The 17762-nt window shown below is 35.8% G+C and overlaps 1 protein-coding gene across 3 annotated transcripts in view; it reads left to right on the top strand.

Moving 5' to 3' along the window:
- The window catches only part of CACNA2D1 (calcium voltage-gated channel auxiliary subunit alpha2delta 1), a 383720-nt gene that overhangs the window by 304097 nt on the left and 61861 nt on the right, over positions 1 to 17762 (top strand). For 2 of the 3 annotated variants that reach the window (XM_027639551.1, XM_027639552.1), the window contains exon 12: positions 1272 to 1376. In XM_027639551.1, coding sequence (XP_027495352.1) covers positions 1272 to 1376 — 105 coding nt within the window. Of the gene's footprint in view, positions 1 to 1271; positions 1381 to 17762 lie in introns of all 3 variants that reach the window. The other variant, XR_003527084.1, reaches the window with a different exon arrangement.

Below are 17762 nucleotides of genomic sequence, written 5' to 3'. Positions count from 1 at the left end.
AGTCGCTCTCTGGCCATAAAGAGTAAAGCAAGGGGGAACTGAGTGCTTTTGTAAGGACAACTCTCCTATTTATTTTCCTGACTCTAGAGAAAATTTATATAGCAAAATTCAGGCTTGTGGAAGGAGAAATTGAATTTATGGTATGCAATACAAAGGGCAAGGAACACTGGCTGCAAGAGTCATGAGCAATTTGCTTAGACTAGATTCTTACCTTTACAGAATAAAGACAGAGGATGAATGCCAAAGTAGGAGCCTTTGGTCCTTCCATAAGGAGCCAAAATTCATACTCACCTCTATTGTTTTACCTGTGGAACAATGTTTTTATTCCTTTGCAAAACACACTGCATTTTTGTCAGGGACTTTACTAGTTACTTTGGTGAATTAGGAGTCAGAGAGGCTTCTTCTTAATTCTCTCTATTTCAGGCTTGCTCCCCAGAAATGATGGAACTCACTCTGTTCTTCAGCTGTGAGATGCAACCTAATTAGAAAAGCAGGTGATGGAGAGTTTTTAATAATCTAGAAAGCCACATATTGGCTATTATGTAAACCTGATTCTAAGATACTTTTCTAAAGATTAGCTATTCAATTCAAGGTATTAAAATAATAATTTAGAAAACCAGGAAAGAATTAAAAAATTGAAAGATGAAACACATTTTAAAGAAATGTGAAAAAAATACAAAATACGTCAGAGCTTATAGGGTGGATGTACCTACAGGATGCCTAAATGACAGAGCTTCATTTAAGGGGTCAGTGAGCTGGATAGTTTGTGAGTAGGAGTCCAACAGAAAAAAATAAGCATATTCAGTAATTCATTACAGGGTCATTGTTCACAAATTTCCACAGGTACATTAAGGATAAGGAAAAAAATAAGGATGAGAAAAGAGTAAAAATGTTTAGAGACCCTCACTGTGCAAGGCTCACACAGAACATCTGTATAGGAACACTGGGGGTTTGATGTGATGGGTATGAGCTAAAGAGTTCTCCTGGTGTCTGTGGAGGTGAGAGGAACCACCAGATCCCTATTCCACTGTGTTAGTCCAGATCTGAAATGGGTCATATTTAAGTGTCATGGAACAGAAAAATGGTTTTGGTTTATTTTATTTTATTTCTCATTCAAAAGGGTGTATTGAAAAAAATTCTAAAATATTTTTGAAGTTTTACCATTAACATGTTAAAGTAGTAAGGATGTAGATATAAAAGCCATCAGATATAGCAGTTGTTATTCCTTATAGCCTGAAATATAAAACCACTTCTGTTTGTATCTCCTACAGCACAGTGTCTCCAGAGCTAACTGCAATAAGATTATTATGTTGTTTACGGATGGTGGTGAAGAAAGAGCACAAGAAATTTTTCATAAATATAATGAAGACAAAAAAGTAAGTGATATATGAAATATTTTACTATATAAAATACAAAGCACAAAGAGAAATATTAAATATGGAAGTGAAAGCATATTTGGTGTATGCATAAAGTGCTTCTTAAAAAAAATTATTACTCTTGATCCCTAGGGCACTGAAAGATTTCTCAATCTATAACATTTATTTGTGAAATCACAAAATATACTTAATATTTTACACTTTGTGACTTGTTGGTCTCAAGTGATACAGAAGTATACTGTGAGCCATAAAGAACTCAATTTTCTATTGACACTTTTCACTGCATTAGTGTAATCCCTGAATTATCCAGTAGAGATAAAGGTAGTTAAATGATATGATATGATATGATATGATATGATATGATATGATATATATATGTGTATCTCCTCACTGCGAATATTTTCTATGTGCTTTTGTTGTTCGTCAGGCAAAGGCAAAATGAAATCTCAAGGTTAGAAACTGAGTTTGGATAGATTTGGGCTGGAACAAACCCACATTTTTCCCAGTGAGCTCAATTATACCTTTGAATGTCTTAGTGAGAATTGGGATGGCTCTGTACTGATGAAATTTGATCTGTGGTTCAATCAGAATTATGGTTTAACGCGAGAATCCCTGGATGAGTTCTGTTGTTTAGACTAAATTGGATTATTAGCTCTGGTGGTTTTGGGTTTAAGTTTTGAATCTAATCAAACTTCTTGTCTGGCTTTTGCATACTTACAGATTTAAAAATGTATGTGTGTGTGTGTGAAATAAAACACCCTTTAAAGTTGTCTCCTACTACATTTCAGTGCAAATCATTATTTATTATTATTAGAAGATTAATCACATTCTAAATATAAGTGAAATATGAGCTGGATTTACACTGTAAATGAGAATTTGCCTTTCCTAGTGCTTAGGGATGTGCCTACATGGGTTTTTTATGGGTTGTTTTTTCTTCTGTTTTCAGAAAAACAGCTAAAAGAATGCAAATCACCAAGGCACTATAACAGTTGCCATCAATGTGTATGCATAAAGAAGTGAAAGTATTCAGTTGGAAATCCTCATATATTTGAACTAATCCTTTCAAAAGTAGAACTAGAAGTGCAATACAGAATTTGTATCTTGACCAGTCATTCTCTCAGTGACCTTGAATAATCATTTTGTGTCTGATTTATATTGGTGTCTCACATAGAATTGTACGGTGGATTTAGTTAATCTTTGTGTTTGAGTTGAAAATACTTTTTAAACTGATAATTGGAAGAGAGAATTGAAATCATAGTCACTTGTGTGACACACATGGCTGTATTCTGAAAACAAAGGCAGAGATTCCTCTTCAAATTTGGACATGGTAGCTTTTACTGTGTTGCAACAACAGCCATCAGCTATAGAAAATATGTGCGTAAGGGGAAAGATGTATGATTAACTTATTTTTTCATTTATTTTGCTCTGTTAGGAGTAAAGTATAGCAAAATATTCAGTCCAAACAACAAAACAGATTTGCAGTGCCAAGATTTGTGGTCTTAATCACATCATGCCTGATGACTGATTATTCTGTGAAGTATAAGAAATGAAATGTAGGATTTACTAGTTTTAAATGGTTTTTTTACTGCATCATTTAATACTGTAAATTTGCACTGCAAATAGGATGGGTTTATATATACTGTTATATATAATACAATGCACACTCACTTTCCTGTTCCCTCTAGTGAAGGAGGGTTTTGGGGTTTTATTGTATACAGCAAATGTATCATAGTGATGATAACGGTCACTGTGTGTCAGTGTGTTGTCATATGTAATTGAATGCAGTGCCAATACAATGAAAGGCAAATTTTCTACACTTTTTTAAGTTCTATGTAGCTACAAGTCAAATCTTAGTAAACACTTGTCTAATGAGGTACTGGGTTGCTAGATACCACTCCTTACTGCTTTTCTCCAAGATGACATTGGAATTGCAATACCAAAAAGGTTATGCAGTTGTAATTTGAAGAATTATTTACTTTGTCCTTATCACTTTCAATCAGTAACAATTCTTGTAGTGTTGAACTACACTTGTAGTGTTGAATTACACTACAATTCTTGTAGTGTAAGGTTGAAAACCTTCTTATGAAACTGGACCAGTAAATTCATTTTTAGGAATTGCAGTGAAGTTGCCTGATATCCTTCATACCATTCTAATATTTTTAAAAATAAGACTCATACAAAACATGCTTGTGATAATGCTCTCTTTAGCAAGACTACATCTGATTCCAGAATGATGATGTGAGCTCTTTTGTTGTTCCTTCTCTGTGTAATTTAGTGTTAAGTCATTACCAGTAGAGAATAAAGAATTGATAGAAGCATTCCAACATGAAAAATACGCATATGCTTTTAATTTTGCAAAGTCATAATCACAAATATGGTCTTACCTTCTTAAATTCCACAGTAGACTGCTTTCTTACATTAAATTTTGAGATATTAAAGATTTGTGTATCTCAGTTCTGTTGTCCTTTAATTTATTTCATAGACAGCCCAATGAATTTAAGACTAATTTTATATTTATCATTTCTAGAAGGACTATTAATATAAGGTGTTAAAAAGTTTTCTGTGTTTTACAGTAGAAGCAGTTTATAGTATAAATATCTATCAGCTGATGTATTTTCTTGCCTGCTTTGCATTTATTTAAACATCCATCTTTGTGCTCTGCATTCAGTATATAGAAGATGAATCTTTGTTGTCTTATGTTGCAGTCATTCACTTTCCATCTTAGACACACTGTGTTGTAAACTTTCTTTTTTTTCTTGTGCAAACAAAAGACTTTTTATTCAAATCTATTAATCATTTTTTTCATCTGCCTGATGTAAAATTGCTTCAGCTCAGTAAGTATTTTCTTCTTCATATCTGTTACTTTGTAATTCCTTGGCATGAAAGAAGCTTTAGTAAGTTTTGGCCCATCAAATGACATGACTTAGTACAGGTTTTTGCAGTGCCCTTAGTGCAACCTTCAAGTTAAGTGAAGGAATGCAAGAAACAATTGGAAACTACTAAAAGACCAGCCTAGAATCTAGAGGCTGGAAACTTGTTCTTTTAAATTATAGGGTTTAATCTGTTTGAAATAGCATACAGATATATTTAAAATAATTTTCTGTCTTTACAAATAGTTCACAGTATGAATATGACAGTTATAATAAAATTTATGTAACAGTTTTGGGGAGGAACATTTCTGGGTTTTATCTGTTTGAAGTGGAAAATCACAGTTGTGTTTCACCTTTACGTGCCTTTTTCCCTTTATAAAGCCAGATTTTATTGTCACATATTGTAACTGTGCTGTGCTTGATATTTAAAAACCGGCATGTTTACCTTTTTGGTGACATTTGGGGTGCTCGCATTAAATATGCAAAATACCACACATGTGCTAAAATTTCGGGAGTGAGGGTGCTAAATTTCATTTTATTTGCACTCCTCCTACAGATAGCTTCACTGGAGATAGCAATATAAATTTAATTGAAATGTATACCCAGTAGGCGTTTATCCTGAGAATTTTGAATTCGGGTTGAAAATAGAAAACCACAGATCTTTGGGGCAAATTGTGCACAACGAAGTCTGTGTTTGGAGGGATTGCTCAATTTATGTGAGTAGGAAAAGACCTTAAACATACCTCATGCACTTTTAGTTGTTTGAAGTTTTGTAGAATGGTAGAGGTTTGTGTGGGTTGGCTGGATTGATCTGACCCACACAGGTAGGATTGGTCTGACCCCTCCGGCAGGAGCAGAATGGTAAGTTGTGTCTCATGTCTCATTCCTACAGAATTATCTTCCATGATTAATACAATACAACCTTATTTTCTGGAGATTTTTTTGACAGTATCATTTGAGGGGAAATAGCGTGCAGAAAAGTTTTCCAACAACTCAGTTCCATTAAGAATATCTTTATGTGGTGGGCACAGAACAGCTACAGTGATAGAAGTCCTATGGGAACACACTCCAGCTTACTGGAACTCCACTGGGAAGCTTACAGCTGCCAGTGACTTGTTCCAGATGGGACACATTCAACATGTCAAAAGAATGATAAAATGAAATATTTATGAGAAAGTACTTGCAAAACTTCCATTTAAAACAAAAAGGCCTCCTACTATCATTAACAAAGGAGGGAACCATTTTCTTCATTGGTTTGAATCCATTACTGCAGAACTGCAAGTCAATAAAGCTAAAATGAAAACTATGTTAATCTAGGCAATGGAGTATGAATTATTCTGGACAAGGCTAAAAGTGTTAGTCCTGACTACAAATGACCATTGAAAAAACCCATGATATTTCCACTTTGGGTAGCCATGGGTTTCTCATCAGGTGTCAGACTGAATGAATGTAACTTTCCTGTGGTTACTTATATAGCTGAAAATAGAAACAGCATCTTTTGCAACACTAATGTTGGCTTTGAATAGAACTAAACAGTTCTCAAAGTGCACCCCAACAGGTTTTACATTCCCGAGTGTGTGATAGACTTGTGACACAGGATGTTCCATAAAGTAATTAAACTAAGAGTTGAACTGAGCAAAATTCTAGTTTATATCTGAATGGGGTGTGCCATAGTTTGATAGATAAAATTTAAACCATTTTTTAAGTTTTCTGGATTGTAGTGTGTTCTCTGACCTTCTCTACATTAACATTCTGTGGTCTTCAGACAACCAGAAGCTAACATATATCTCATTCCTCCTAACAATCCCCCTTTGCTGTAAATTTTCTTGGAATGATGGTAAAGTAAATCCCACGTAGAAGAAATCTTCAGCTAGCTGGTTAAACCGGCTCCCTGGCTCCTTCCCTGATCAATTTTATCTTAAAGGTGTGTCATCTTTCAGCTGTTAATTTTAATTTATTATGTGTACTGTGACATGCACAAATGGTAAACCTAAAATATTCTGGGTGAGGCTTGGGTCAGTATTTAAAAATTCCAAAATCCATTACTATTTCTTTAAAAGTGAAAACTGTTATTAGAGTGTTCTCTGGAGAAACATCCTATTCATAAGGAAAATTATTTTTTTTTGCCTCTTTCTTAACTTCACGTGTTAATGAAGAGCTTTCAACATATCCGCTCTCCCAGTTTCTGAGTTCCTGACAGATTAATGCCACTACATTAATGAATTTAAATATTCCACATCACCAGTCTTCCTCTTTTGACACTCATTACCAAAATATACTTTAGTAATAGTCAAGCTGCACAATACTAAGCTATTTAAAGTCCTAAGCCTACAAATCCATAGGGTTTTTTCTGATTTTTTTTCAATACGATATAATTAGTTTATTTTTCCTCATAAACTTACATCTTGAACCACAGTTATCTGATGGCATATGAAACTCTATTCCAGCATGAGGATTCAGAGTACATGATTTTTAAGATAATCTTTTTCAAAAATATCTATATACTGTCCTTTCAGTAGTCATCTTCTACACTGACTTGCTGCTATCACGTGTCCATGCCCTGGCAATGCTCCTGGATTACAGCAGTCTGCCAGTCTTCCCCACACTATCTTTCACTGATCCTTTTGCCTTTAGACTATGTAATATTACCAAACCTTTCTTGAAGTCTTCAATAAGGAGGTAATATCCATTATATTTCTTCTACTTTTTTTCACTTTTCCATTCAGCCATCACAGCCCTTGTGCTGTTCTATATGTGGGCAAGGTTCCTGCAGACTTAACGGGTGCAACAGAAAGCACAATGGGGCAGAGGGGGGTTTATTCTGGAAAGAAGATCTGCATGTAGAACCTTGTCATGCATGTGTCCACACACACATCTCTGTGTTGATGTTTCTCATTAGGCTGCTGTTTTCATTATGAGCATGAATCTGTCTGGGTTGCCCCGTGGCATTTTTATCTCCTCTGCAAGATAAAAATCCACGTGGTGGTGTTGAGAACTGTGTAAGACTAATGAAAGTTTTAATATAGCTTTGTTGAAAAGTAACCTTATCGGTCTTATTAAAGTCATGTGTATCTGTTACATAAAACCCAACTGGCAGCTTGTTTCCCTCAAATTTGGCATGGAGGAGGCTACTTGATACTTCTATTTTTGTTGATCTTCAATTCCAAACCACTACAGTAATAGTGATTGATTCAGTGTATCACACTGAGGTTGGTGCTGCAGATGGCATAAAATGATTAATCAAGGCAACAAGGATAGGCTATCAGTTAATATAGAAAGCACATTATGTTTGTTTTGGGATGAAAGCAAGAGAGTCAGACTGCATTTTGCTTATTTACACAAACAAAATGCTACATATGGTGTGCTGGTTGAGGTTAGACATTAGAGGGTTCATCCTGTCTCAGCCTCCCCCTATATCAACTGTACATTCATGTCTGTGAATTTGGAATTGCAGTGAAATGCCATGTGAATTTATTATAATCTTCTGTAATTCAAGAATTGGAGGACTGCAACCATTTAATACCTAGGCCATACCTAATGATGCTTATGTAACCTCTTTTTTAAAATATCCAGTTCCACAGCTTCCTCTAGGTATTTACATTTTTCTCTTTCAACAACTACCTTTAGAAAGCTTACCTTAGATTTCCTTAAGACAAAGAAGCTTGTTTCTTTTTCTTGTTTTTTGTTTGGTTTTTTCATTTTCACTATACATTCTTTATAGAGAACTATTAATTCTCATCATAATTTCCTCTTACACTTTAGAAAACCATTTCTATGTTGAAACCGTCACACAACTTTTCTTCCATCTTTTGTCTTTTCAACTAAACAAGCTAATTTCTTTCAAATTCGCCAAACGTATATCTTAAATTCTTTTCATTCTTTATTCTTTACACCCCTATTGTGTATAATGGCATGTTATCTCTATCTTTCCTAAAACATGCTCTTGAACAGTTGGGGAAACAGTGGTATCAAGAGTATTTTCTATGACTTTTTTTATGCAGTGCTTAGGTAAATATGTCATCAAACACAACTTACTTTTTGGAACTCTATTATATTATTGAACCATATTTGGTTTTTGCTTTACTCTGAATCTTTTCTCCCAGCTGCTGCTTTTTTTTACAGGTTGTCTTCAATTTCAGTATCTGTGCTCGATTTTTTAAGTATTTTTAATCCCACATTTTATCAGGAAGTTTCTTCTTGTATGTTTAATCTCTTCTTCTTCATGAATTGCCATTTTTCATGTAATCCTTTATTCTTTAGATTATCTTCCCACACTGCTCACTCAGCTAGCTTGTTCTCTGAATTTGTTGAAATTTGTTTCTTATCCTTGTTTAACTGCTGTCAAATCTTCCTTTCCTTGTAATAAGAATCTCTTCTTGATCTTTCACTCAAAATATCTTCTTTTTTCTAGACTTTTTGTTTAATTCTACCTTAAAATTCAGAAATAAATTAACTGTTCTTGGCATCTTCTAGAATAAGAAATTTTCGTAACCTGCTACAAGATATTCAATAATTGTGTCTCACATATAGGGTTTATCTGCATAACCTTCTATATTTGAAGTTGCAAATATTTTTTTGTATACTTCCAGTGTTTATTAAACACTGAAGACATCAAAGATTTAAGTTGTTTTGTTTTAAATGCCATGTAAGAGACACTCACATTTCTCATTCATTTAAAAATATAATAGCGGAGAAAATTTAAAAGTTAAGAATTGGTTTCTGCAGATAGAGAAGTCAAATGGGATGCAAAAAAAAAGGAATTAATATTATTATGAAGATTAAGAGGTATTTTTTTATAAAATTGCCCATTATATGGTCAGGATTCTGACATTTGTGTGTTCACTGAGTCTAGAGTTTTCCAAAGCTTAACTTTACCACATTGGTTTAAAAATACAACTCTCTGGGAAGAAATTGGATAATTTGTCCACTTAATAGAATAATCAATATATAACTAAGCTAGCACAACTGAATATATTTTTTTAAAGAATTAACTATTATTAAGTCACTCTAAAACTTTATAGAAATCTTAGCTTCTAAATGCTGCTTAGGCCAGCTGGTAGGCGAGTGTTGAGCAGTAGCTGAATATTAATCCCTTAGTAGATGGAATTGTTTCAGATGGGATGGAACATCTTTAAATGAAAAGATTTGCCAATGCACAAGTGGAAAAAGCAGACAGAAATATGTAAGAGACTTTATAGTAGGGCTCAAAGGGAGAAGGTATAGAATAGGGCAAGAGAATAAAGGAACAACTGAAACAAACAGATGGTGTCACAAGATATATGCATGCTGCAGCCTAAACAGATGACAGGTTAAGAAGGAAATAAAAATTTCAGGAAACAAAGTAACAGTCCATTCAAATAGCAAGAAATATGTGTTTATATATGCAAGAAGCATAACATAGAAAAGGAATATGAAATGGGCAGTGAGAGTGCCAGTGACAGTGAACTGTAAATTTCACCAAAGCAAGTAGAAACCCTGTGCATCTTCAATGTTGAGTATTAAAGATTGCTGCAGACATTGTAAGGAAGGGTTGCTTTTTAGGAGAACATCAGTGCACAAGATGGAGGAACTCTGAGAAATCTTATCAAGAGTAAGAACTATAAATGTAACTTAGACTGTCTTTAACTAAAGCATTTGGCGAAAAAAAAGATATATCAGTTTTGAAAAAGAGCAAGAAAAAACCATCATCTTTCAAACAGGGATAAGTATACTGGTGAGAAACAAACAGAAAATACCCCAACCTCTACTTAGAAAGTGACTTAGATCCAAAATCCTGATTAGCCTCAACGAAAAGGCTAAAACCTGCTCAGTCATATCTCCAGGAAATCAGTCACATTCTTTACCTTTTGCACTATACAGGAAAGAATCTAATATGCAGAAGTGCATGTGCTGTAAGAATAGATTGTCTTTAATAGAAGAACGAGAAACTGACTTTGCAATCTTGTAATTGCATGGTTAGGGAAAATGACATTGAAATATGAGCTTCTAATTATTTTCTGTTGAAGTTTTCACTAATATTTTTATAGGTTTTATTCCTTAAAAAGTAGAGGGAAGAAAAAAAAAAGAGAATCAGTCTCCATATGCAGTCTTTGAATTCTTATCCTATTATCTATCTCCATTCCTCTGTTTCTATATTCAGATTCTATTTGAAACCAGTAATTCCAGTCGAACTCATATTCATGTTAGCCTTGTATCAAATTCAAAATAATGTATTCAGTGTTTGCTGAGGTTTAGATGGGAATTCTGTGCTTCATAATCTTGTCCTAAATCATGTGCAAAAAACCCCATCTAATCAATAATGTCCAAAGAACCTGGAATGCCAGCTGCAAATGTATTTTTTTTAATTATTCTGATTTTATTTAAATGGATTTTTTTTTTTTAAGCAGGAAAGAAATTGTTTTATTTACAAATGATTTTTTGAAATTATCACTTTAAATTGTATAATGCAGTCTGACCATACTGTGTTCTCAGTCCTAGATACAGACAGGAAAACCAATAACCTCAATACTTTTTGTTGCGAAGTTAGTCTGTAGATGGATATCATTTGAAAATAAAAACAAAGACAAACCCAAAACCTTCTAAGGCAATATTTTGTCTAAAATAAATGTCTCTGTAAGAAACATATTTATAATTAAGGCTGAAGACCTTTTTTTCTTTACTTCTTTTTTACTAGAAAAACAGACTTTGTGAAAGATGATTAAAATTCATTTATATCACAATGTAGACTGAAAACTTTGTAACTTAAAGTATAGTTTAATTGGAGTACATTTTCTTTGCTCTTCTGTTTCAGCCATTGTGAATAGAGAATTTAGACCTAAATTGACTAAGAACTCTGGTACAAACTGTTCAACACATGAAGGCTATAGACACACTTCAAGGGTTTTTTTCCTGTGGCTTACATGAGAGTTCGCTTGTATTTTTTTTTCTTAAAATTTAATTTATTTAGCTGATTAGAAGAGAAATAAAAATGCATGTCATTCAGTACAGGAGTGACTGTACCATGATTAATTTGATGTGCTCAGGATAGGTGGCAGCAGTCTGCATGTATTCAGTGCTTCTCATAGACAATCCTGAGATTTCAGGTGCGGTTCGTCAGGAAGGACAATGAGTGAACATGCACACTGGTTGCATTAATCACTAACTGTGAAGGACATTCTCTGTTCCATGGTTGCACATGAGCCTGGGTCTCTCAGCCGTGCTTGGGCACTTGCCAGTCGCTGACAGCAGGCGTCGTCACCGCCTGCTTGTGTCAGCAATGGCACGTCTCACCTGCAAGCAAAGGCAAGGTCAGGCTGCCCTCAGCACAGTCCTATATGGCAGTGCTGAGTTTCCATAAGTATGCAGTAGCTTTTTCTCCCTAAAATAGGGAAAGGGAACCAAACTTACAGCATTTTCATACCTAAATCTCTGTCTTCTAAGGTAGTCTGAATATACCAGTCTGTTACCGGATCAGTCTCCAAGAAACATCATGTGAACATAGACAGTCCCTTCACTTGTTTACGTGGCATGGCCTTTTTAAAGCTCACTAAATCATTTTTGTTTAGAATTTTTATGTTCCTGTGAAGACCAGCCCATTATAAAATTAGACATGAAATTTGGATAACTGATAATTCCAGAGAGGAAGATTTCCTGTAAATGAGTTCAACTGCTTTCTGAAGGTCCTTCCTTTTACCCCCTGTCCTTTTCCCTCTTCTAATACAACTGTTTGGCATTTGGAACTGTTAAGTTTCAGTCATTTTTCCATGCTGTACAAGGACTGAATAAATGAGACAAAAAATTGAGGGAGTAAATATACAAGATTATTTGCAAGGGGGAAAAGAAGTCAGAGTACCTGATTAAAATTAGTGTTTGAAATATTCATTGGTATATTTAAATATTCCTTTAAATCTGTAGCTGGTATTTGTAATATTTCTTCCTTGGTATTTACAAGGCCAATGAAAAAAAGAAAGAAAAGAAGGAGGCTTAGTGTCACAATGTGAACTGTAAATATCTCTCTAATTAATCCAGTCCTTTCCAGCTGCTCATCTGCCTCCAAATGTTGTTTTGACTATCAAAGAAATGCCTAAAATGCTTTTAATCCAGAGTACAGTGGGAATTACTTTGTCAACTCCTCTGTCTGTTTCTTGATATGGACCACCAAATTTACAAGGAATTCTCAGAAAAAAACTGTTTTCTTGAGGGAATGCTAAATGCTTACTGTCAGGGAGAAGCAGTTTAGAGAAAGGAGGAATTAAATTGTTTTTCATTTCAGCAGAAAAAAATTGTTACTACCATCACCAAAGAAGCAAACAGATCAACTGAGTAAATAGAACATGGGTAATCAAAGTAAAATATTCCACTGCTGAGTTGTTAAAAAGAGGACAGTGTATACTCTTTGTCTGAAGACTGGAAGACAGAATGAGTGGCTGGAAAATCACATGATTCAACTGAGTGCTGTACAGGGATTTCCAAGGTGGGTTGGGGTGGTCTGCTGAGGACAGCTCTTCTAGTGGAAATCACAGGAGAAGCAACCAGTGTGTCCACAGCCTTTAAGCTCAAAATACAGCCAAATAATATTTATAGGTTTTAACTGAGTTAAAACCTGTAAAGGGCTTAACTCAGGAGGTTGGAGGTTTTCAGCCTCTGCCAGCTGGCACACTCCCAGACAAGGTGCTGGTACTGCTCCTGGGGTAGGAGAGAAAGGGGGAGAGGGAAGGAGGAAGGTTTGGCTTCTCTGCAGATGTGTGGGCTCTGCTGACACAGTTGCTCTTCAGATTGGAGAGTGGACCAAAGCCCGGTTTTTGGTGAGTTTGACAGAGGCAAATTGACCCTCAAACTTAAATTCGAGCACATCAATGAGAAGTCCTGCTGGTGTTTTTGAAAGTACAGCCTTTCTCTTTCTTATCACTGTTCTTGAGGCTAATGTTATAAAAAGTTAGTAAAACAGAGCTGATTTATTCCTACACCTGGAAATTGTTGAGATCAAAAACTTCACCTTATTTGAGGAGATAGTGCAGTAAAAAGGACACGGTCTCCTCATCAAAGTTACTGCAAGCATACAAAGTTGTTTTTGTGCTTCTGTGACACTTGTGGCCCATCAAAGATTATGTTTAAACTAGGTAAAGAACTAAAGGATCTTTTTAGTGAGTGGTCTCTTCTACCTAATTATAATCAGTTCAGCAATGGTAGATTAGCAGGTGTTAGCAGGGTGTTTATACCTCCATACTTGTAGCCGTAGGACAGCAGAAGAAGGGGCACCACAGGACAGACCTTCTGTGAGTAAGGAATGAGGTACTGTGGTTCCACAAGGTGGCACTAAGAAGTCGTAGAACAGTGTGACTGATTTAGTATTTTTTTTCTGTGTGTTAATTCTGAAATTTTTCAATATAACTATGGTGGTGTTTTGACCATTAGTCTGCAGTAGAAAATATCTCCATTTTCATGAAAATATGTTTTCTTTGTGAGGGAACTAAACAAGCAAGAAAAAGAAAAAACACATTCTGTAATTTTTGAAACCATTTGCAGTTTGCAGAACTGCATTTCATGGATTCATGGCATTCACTTTAAAGACTTCTTCCATGAACATGCACATTTCATTGTATGCATGTGTTGTGAAGACTTCAGGTGTAATTCTCAATGCGTTAATTCCTCTCCTAGAATAATTGCATATAACTACACCATACATCAGAATTCTTGATCCTATTTTCCCAATATGCTGAGATTATTAAATGGTTTTGGCCCCATATTATCAGTATAGAATCATATCCAGAGCAAGTGAGATTCTCCAATAATCTCCTGATACATAACAAACATAATTTATATTTTAAGATAGAAGAAGGATTAACATTAGATCGTAATGTGAGCTAATTTTTAGAGCATCATTATTTCTTTTTGTTATTAGGGTATAATTACACAGACTATAATTAGACTGTGAATTAATAAACTAGCATTGCAGCTTGAAGTTTTAGGTTGAATTGCAGTGAATGAAAGATATTAATGATAGGGAAGATTGCACATACACATGGACTGTCTGGGAGAAATAATTTACTGTGGGTAAAGTCTAAAATAGTATTTCCAAGGACCTGCTCTATTTGTCTTTACACACGTGCCACAATTAAAGTATTTTTCCATTGGTGTCAAGGGGACACTTACATTGTTAAATGCCTTACTGAATCGTAATATAGAGGGTCAGCTATGGAAACACTCGAGTGGTGTCAAATGGATTGTCAAATCTTATGAATTAATGCTTTCTTCATGTCTATAAATTCAAAGATGTTCAGCCTGCAATTGTCTTTGCATTGAAATATTTGGGAGCTAAATTCTTTATTGTTTAAAATGTGGGGTTTTTTTCCCCATTTCCCCAAGTCTACACATATTTTTTGAGAGTACTCACAGCAAGAGGCAGATTCTAATGCAGCCATAAATGTCAAAAATATAACTCGATACATTTCTGCTGGTGTATCATGCCATTCTTTTTAGTTCCTAATTTGACATAAAATTGTGAATTCTACATTCTGAGTTCTAGACCTTTCAAACTTCACAGCCTTAGCACTTGACTACGTTTCATACCCTGCTGCTTAGGTCATCTCTGTTTTTTCCCAATTGTGTTAAGGGCAAAATGCATCGGCAGTCTAAGAGTTACATACAAAAACCTGAATCTCCAACTTCTGAACTTTCCTAAGCCTGACATTAAAAGCAGTGGAAGTTATCATTGTGCTCAAACTGAGAACCATGAACTCATCCCTCTTTTGTATAAGCATTGACCTCTCATTTAAAAGAGGCACCACTGTCCCAGTAATTTTGAAAAGGGTGAGCCTTGCTCAGTCTGTCACAAGAAAACCAGCTTTACTCGTAGGAGCAAACCAGACAGCTGTATCCATTCAAATTAGAGATCCAAGGCCAGGGTGCAGGCTGGAGAAGTGCCTGCAGTTATCCATACTTTTAACAGACTGTTAACAGACCCAGCAGTATGGTTCCTGGCCTATGGCAATCTACTCTTTTAGCAATGTCTGTGCTCAGTGCAGGGTTAACATGAGGCAGGACTTGTTACCAAAAAATTCTGTAATGAGATGACCTGATATGGGAGTGGTCAGGGATAGAGGATGGCCCTATAGTGTAGCCATAGGAATGTGAGTCATGCTGTGCCACTTGCCCTGATGGCCTTAGAAAGAAAATAGTTTATGTCCCATTTTATGTAATGCGTAAAAATAGCCTAAGGGATACTAAAACTGCTCTCTAGTACATGTTGTGAGTCTTTCCCCTGCTGTTAAACTCAGAGTTTTTATTTCTCTTCTCCTTGTGCTTCCTAGGAAAAAAAAAGTTGCTTTATATTTATAGCTATAACACAGATGGTTCAGGACTGCATCCCTGGAAGTCCTGAACTGAGCAGTTCAGCATGACAGATTATGAGCCATAATTAAGGTGAAACTGTATTTGATGTTCCCTATTGGCTAATCTTAGGTGGTTTCCTAATTAGTATATTGGATTTTCAGATCGTCCTCTGAAGTTGTATTCTCCGTTCAAATCAGTCATAAATGTCCTTTGGTCTCAGTTAACTCATAGCAGAATCCAAAATCATCTTAAATTTCTGACCACAGATGTAAAGATGTAAGGAAAGAAATGCATGCACAGTTTTAGCTGTGGCAGCTTGAAAACCACACAGCATTTCCCTGACCTACAGCAGAAAACACCAAAACAATGAAGTGGTTTACAGGCTATACTTACAAGGGATTTAGAAGAAAGAGTGCATAATGGAATACACAAAAGCAGTTTTAATTTTTTTTTTTTCAGAATAATAGGCTTCTTGTATTGTCTTTTTATTTCAGAAGTGAATATTCATTATATTAAATATAAAACACAAACAAATTTTCCTCATATCTGATAAACTATAAACACATTAGTGGGAAAAATAATTTCATGGATCATGCTGGAACTACTGAATTATTAATTCCTTTTTTTCACAGCTTTTCTTGGTCTTAAGTAAGAAAGATTATCTGTGAATCTTCACCTGCAACTATAAAGGCCAGAGTAAAATGTTCTGAAATTATACTGTCATCACAAAAACTGAAGTTGCAAGATTTGATGAGATCAGGTTTTTTACTCAGTCAGTTTGTTTATTTAGTGGTAGAGAAAGATGCAGTCTTGCTGTTCTTACACGCTTGACATGAAATGACAGGAGTCATCTTGCCTACATCTAGCTGAGTGAATTAATTGTATAGCTCTCTTGATATCTGATAGAAGAGACATATATATCTCCAAAGATCAGTTAATCTTCTCCTGAACAGAGAAATAAAGAGTTGCACACAAATGATTATGAGAGCTCTATCATTCCAGTAGCACAGAATTCGAGACACATAATTTATCTCTCAAAAAATATGCATGTTCATACACTCTGAGCTGTTCGCTGAGAGGTTGCCATTTCTCACACTCTCATAGGCCCATGGCAGGGGAGTTGGAACAAGATGATCTTTAAGGTCCCTTCCAACCCAAATGATTTGATGATTCTATGATTCATTCCAGATTGCCTACATATATATCACAGAATCACAGAATGTGCCAAGCTGAAAGGGACCCACAAGGATCATCGAGTCCAACCCTTAGCCCTGCACAGGACCATCCCCAAGAATCACACCATGTGCCCAAGAGTGTCATCCAAATGCTTCTTGAACTCTGTCAGCCTTGGTGCTGTGACCACTGCCCTGGGGAGCCTGTTCCAGTGCCCAACCACTGTCTGAGTGAAGAACCTCTTTCTAATATCCAGCCTAAACCTACCCTGACACAACTTCAGGCCTTCCCTCGGGTCCTGTCACTGGTCACCACAGAGAAGAGATCAGTGCCTGCTCCTCCTCTACCCCTTCTGAGGAAGTTGTAACTGCAGTGAGATCTCCCCTCAGTCTCCTCCAGGTTTAACAGACCAAGTGTCCTTGGCCACTCCTCGTAAGGCTTCCCCTCCAGACTCTTCAAGATCCTCATTGCCCTCCTTTGGACTCTCTCTAGTAGCTTAATATCTTTCTTATATCGTGGTGCCCCAAACTGCACACAGTTTTCAAGATTTGTGTGCGGATGAGGCTGTCCCAGTGCAGAGTGGAGTAGGACAATCCCCTCCCCTGACCACCTGGTGAGGCTGTGCCTGATGCCCCCCAGGACACAGTTGGTCCTCCCAGCTGCCAGGGTACTGCTAACTCATATTCAACTTGTATCGACCAGGACCTCCAGGTCCCTTTCCGTGGCATTGCTTTCCAACATCTCATGCAGTAGTCTAAACAGCAAGTACTTGTGCTTAGTTACCCCTTTGAATTAACTTCACTCAAGCTGTTCATGTTTCTGTGATACTTATAAGATGATCTACCCAAAGGAAGCAACTATTTTAATCTTTCTTAATTTTATTCCAATAGCAAAATGAAGAAATAAAACAGATAAAAAACAACTGAGATCTATAGGGAAAGCAGCCTTTTCATGGATATCTCTTCATTTTTATCTTCTTCACAACTCTCTTGAGTGCCATTGTCCTTAATATTTTCAGCAGTCAGAATCTTTT

This window comes from Corapipo altera, unplaced genomic scaffold (assembly GCF_003945725.1).
Source record: "Corapipo altera isolate COAL_440 unplaced genomic scaffold, ASM394572v1 1b, whole genome shotgun sequence".
NCBI lineage: Eukaryota > Metazoa > Chordata > Aves > Passeriformes > Pipridae > Corapipo > Corapipo altera.
This window is presented reverse-complemented; position numbering and strand designations above follow the sequence as displayed.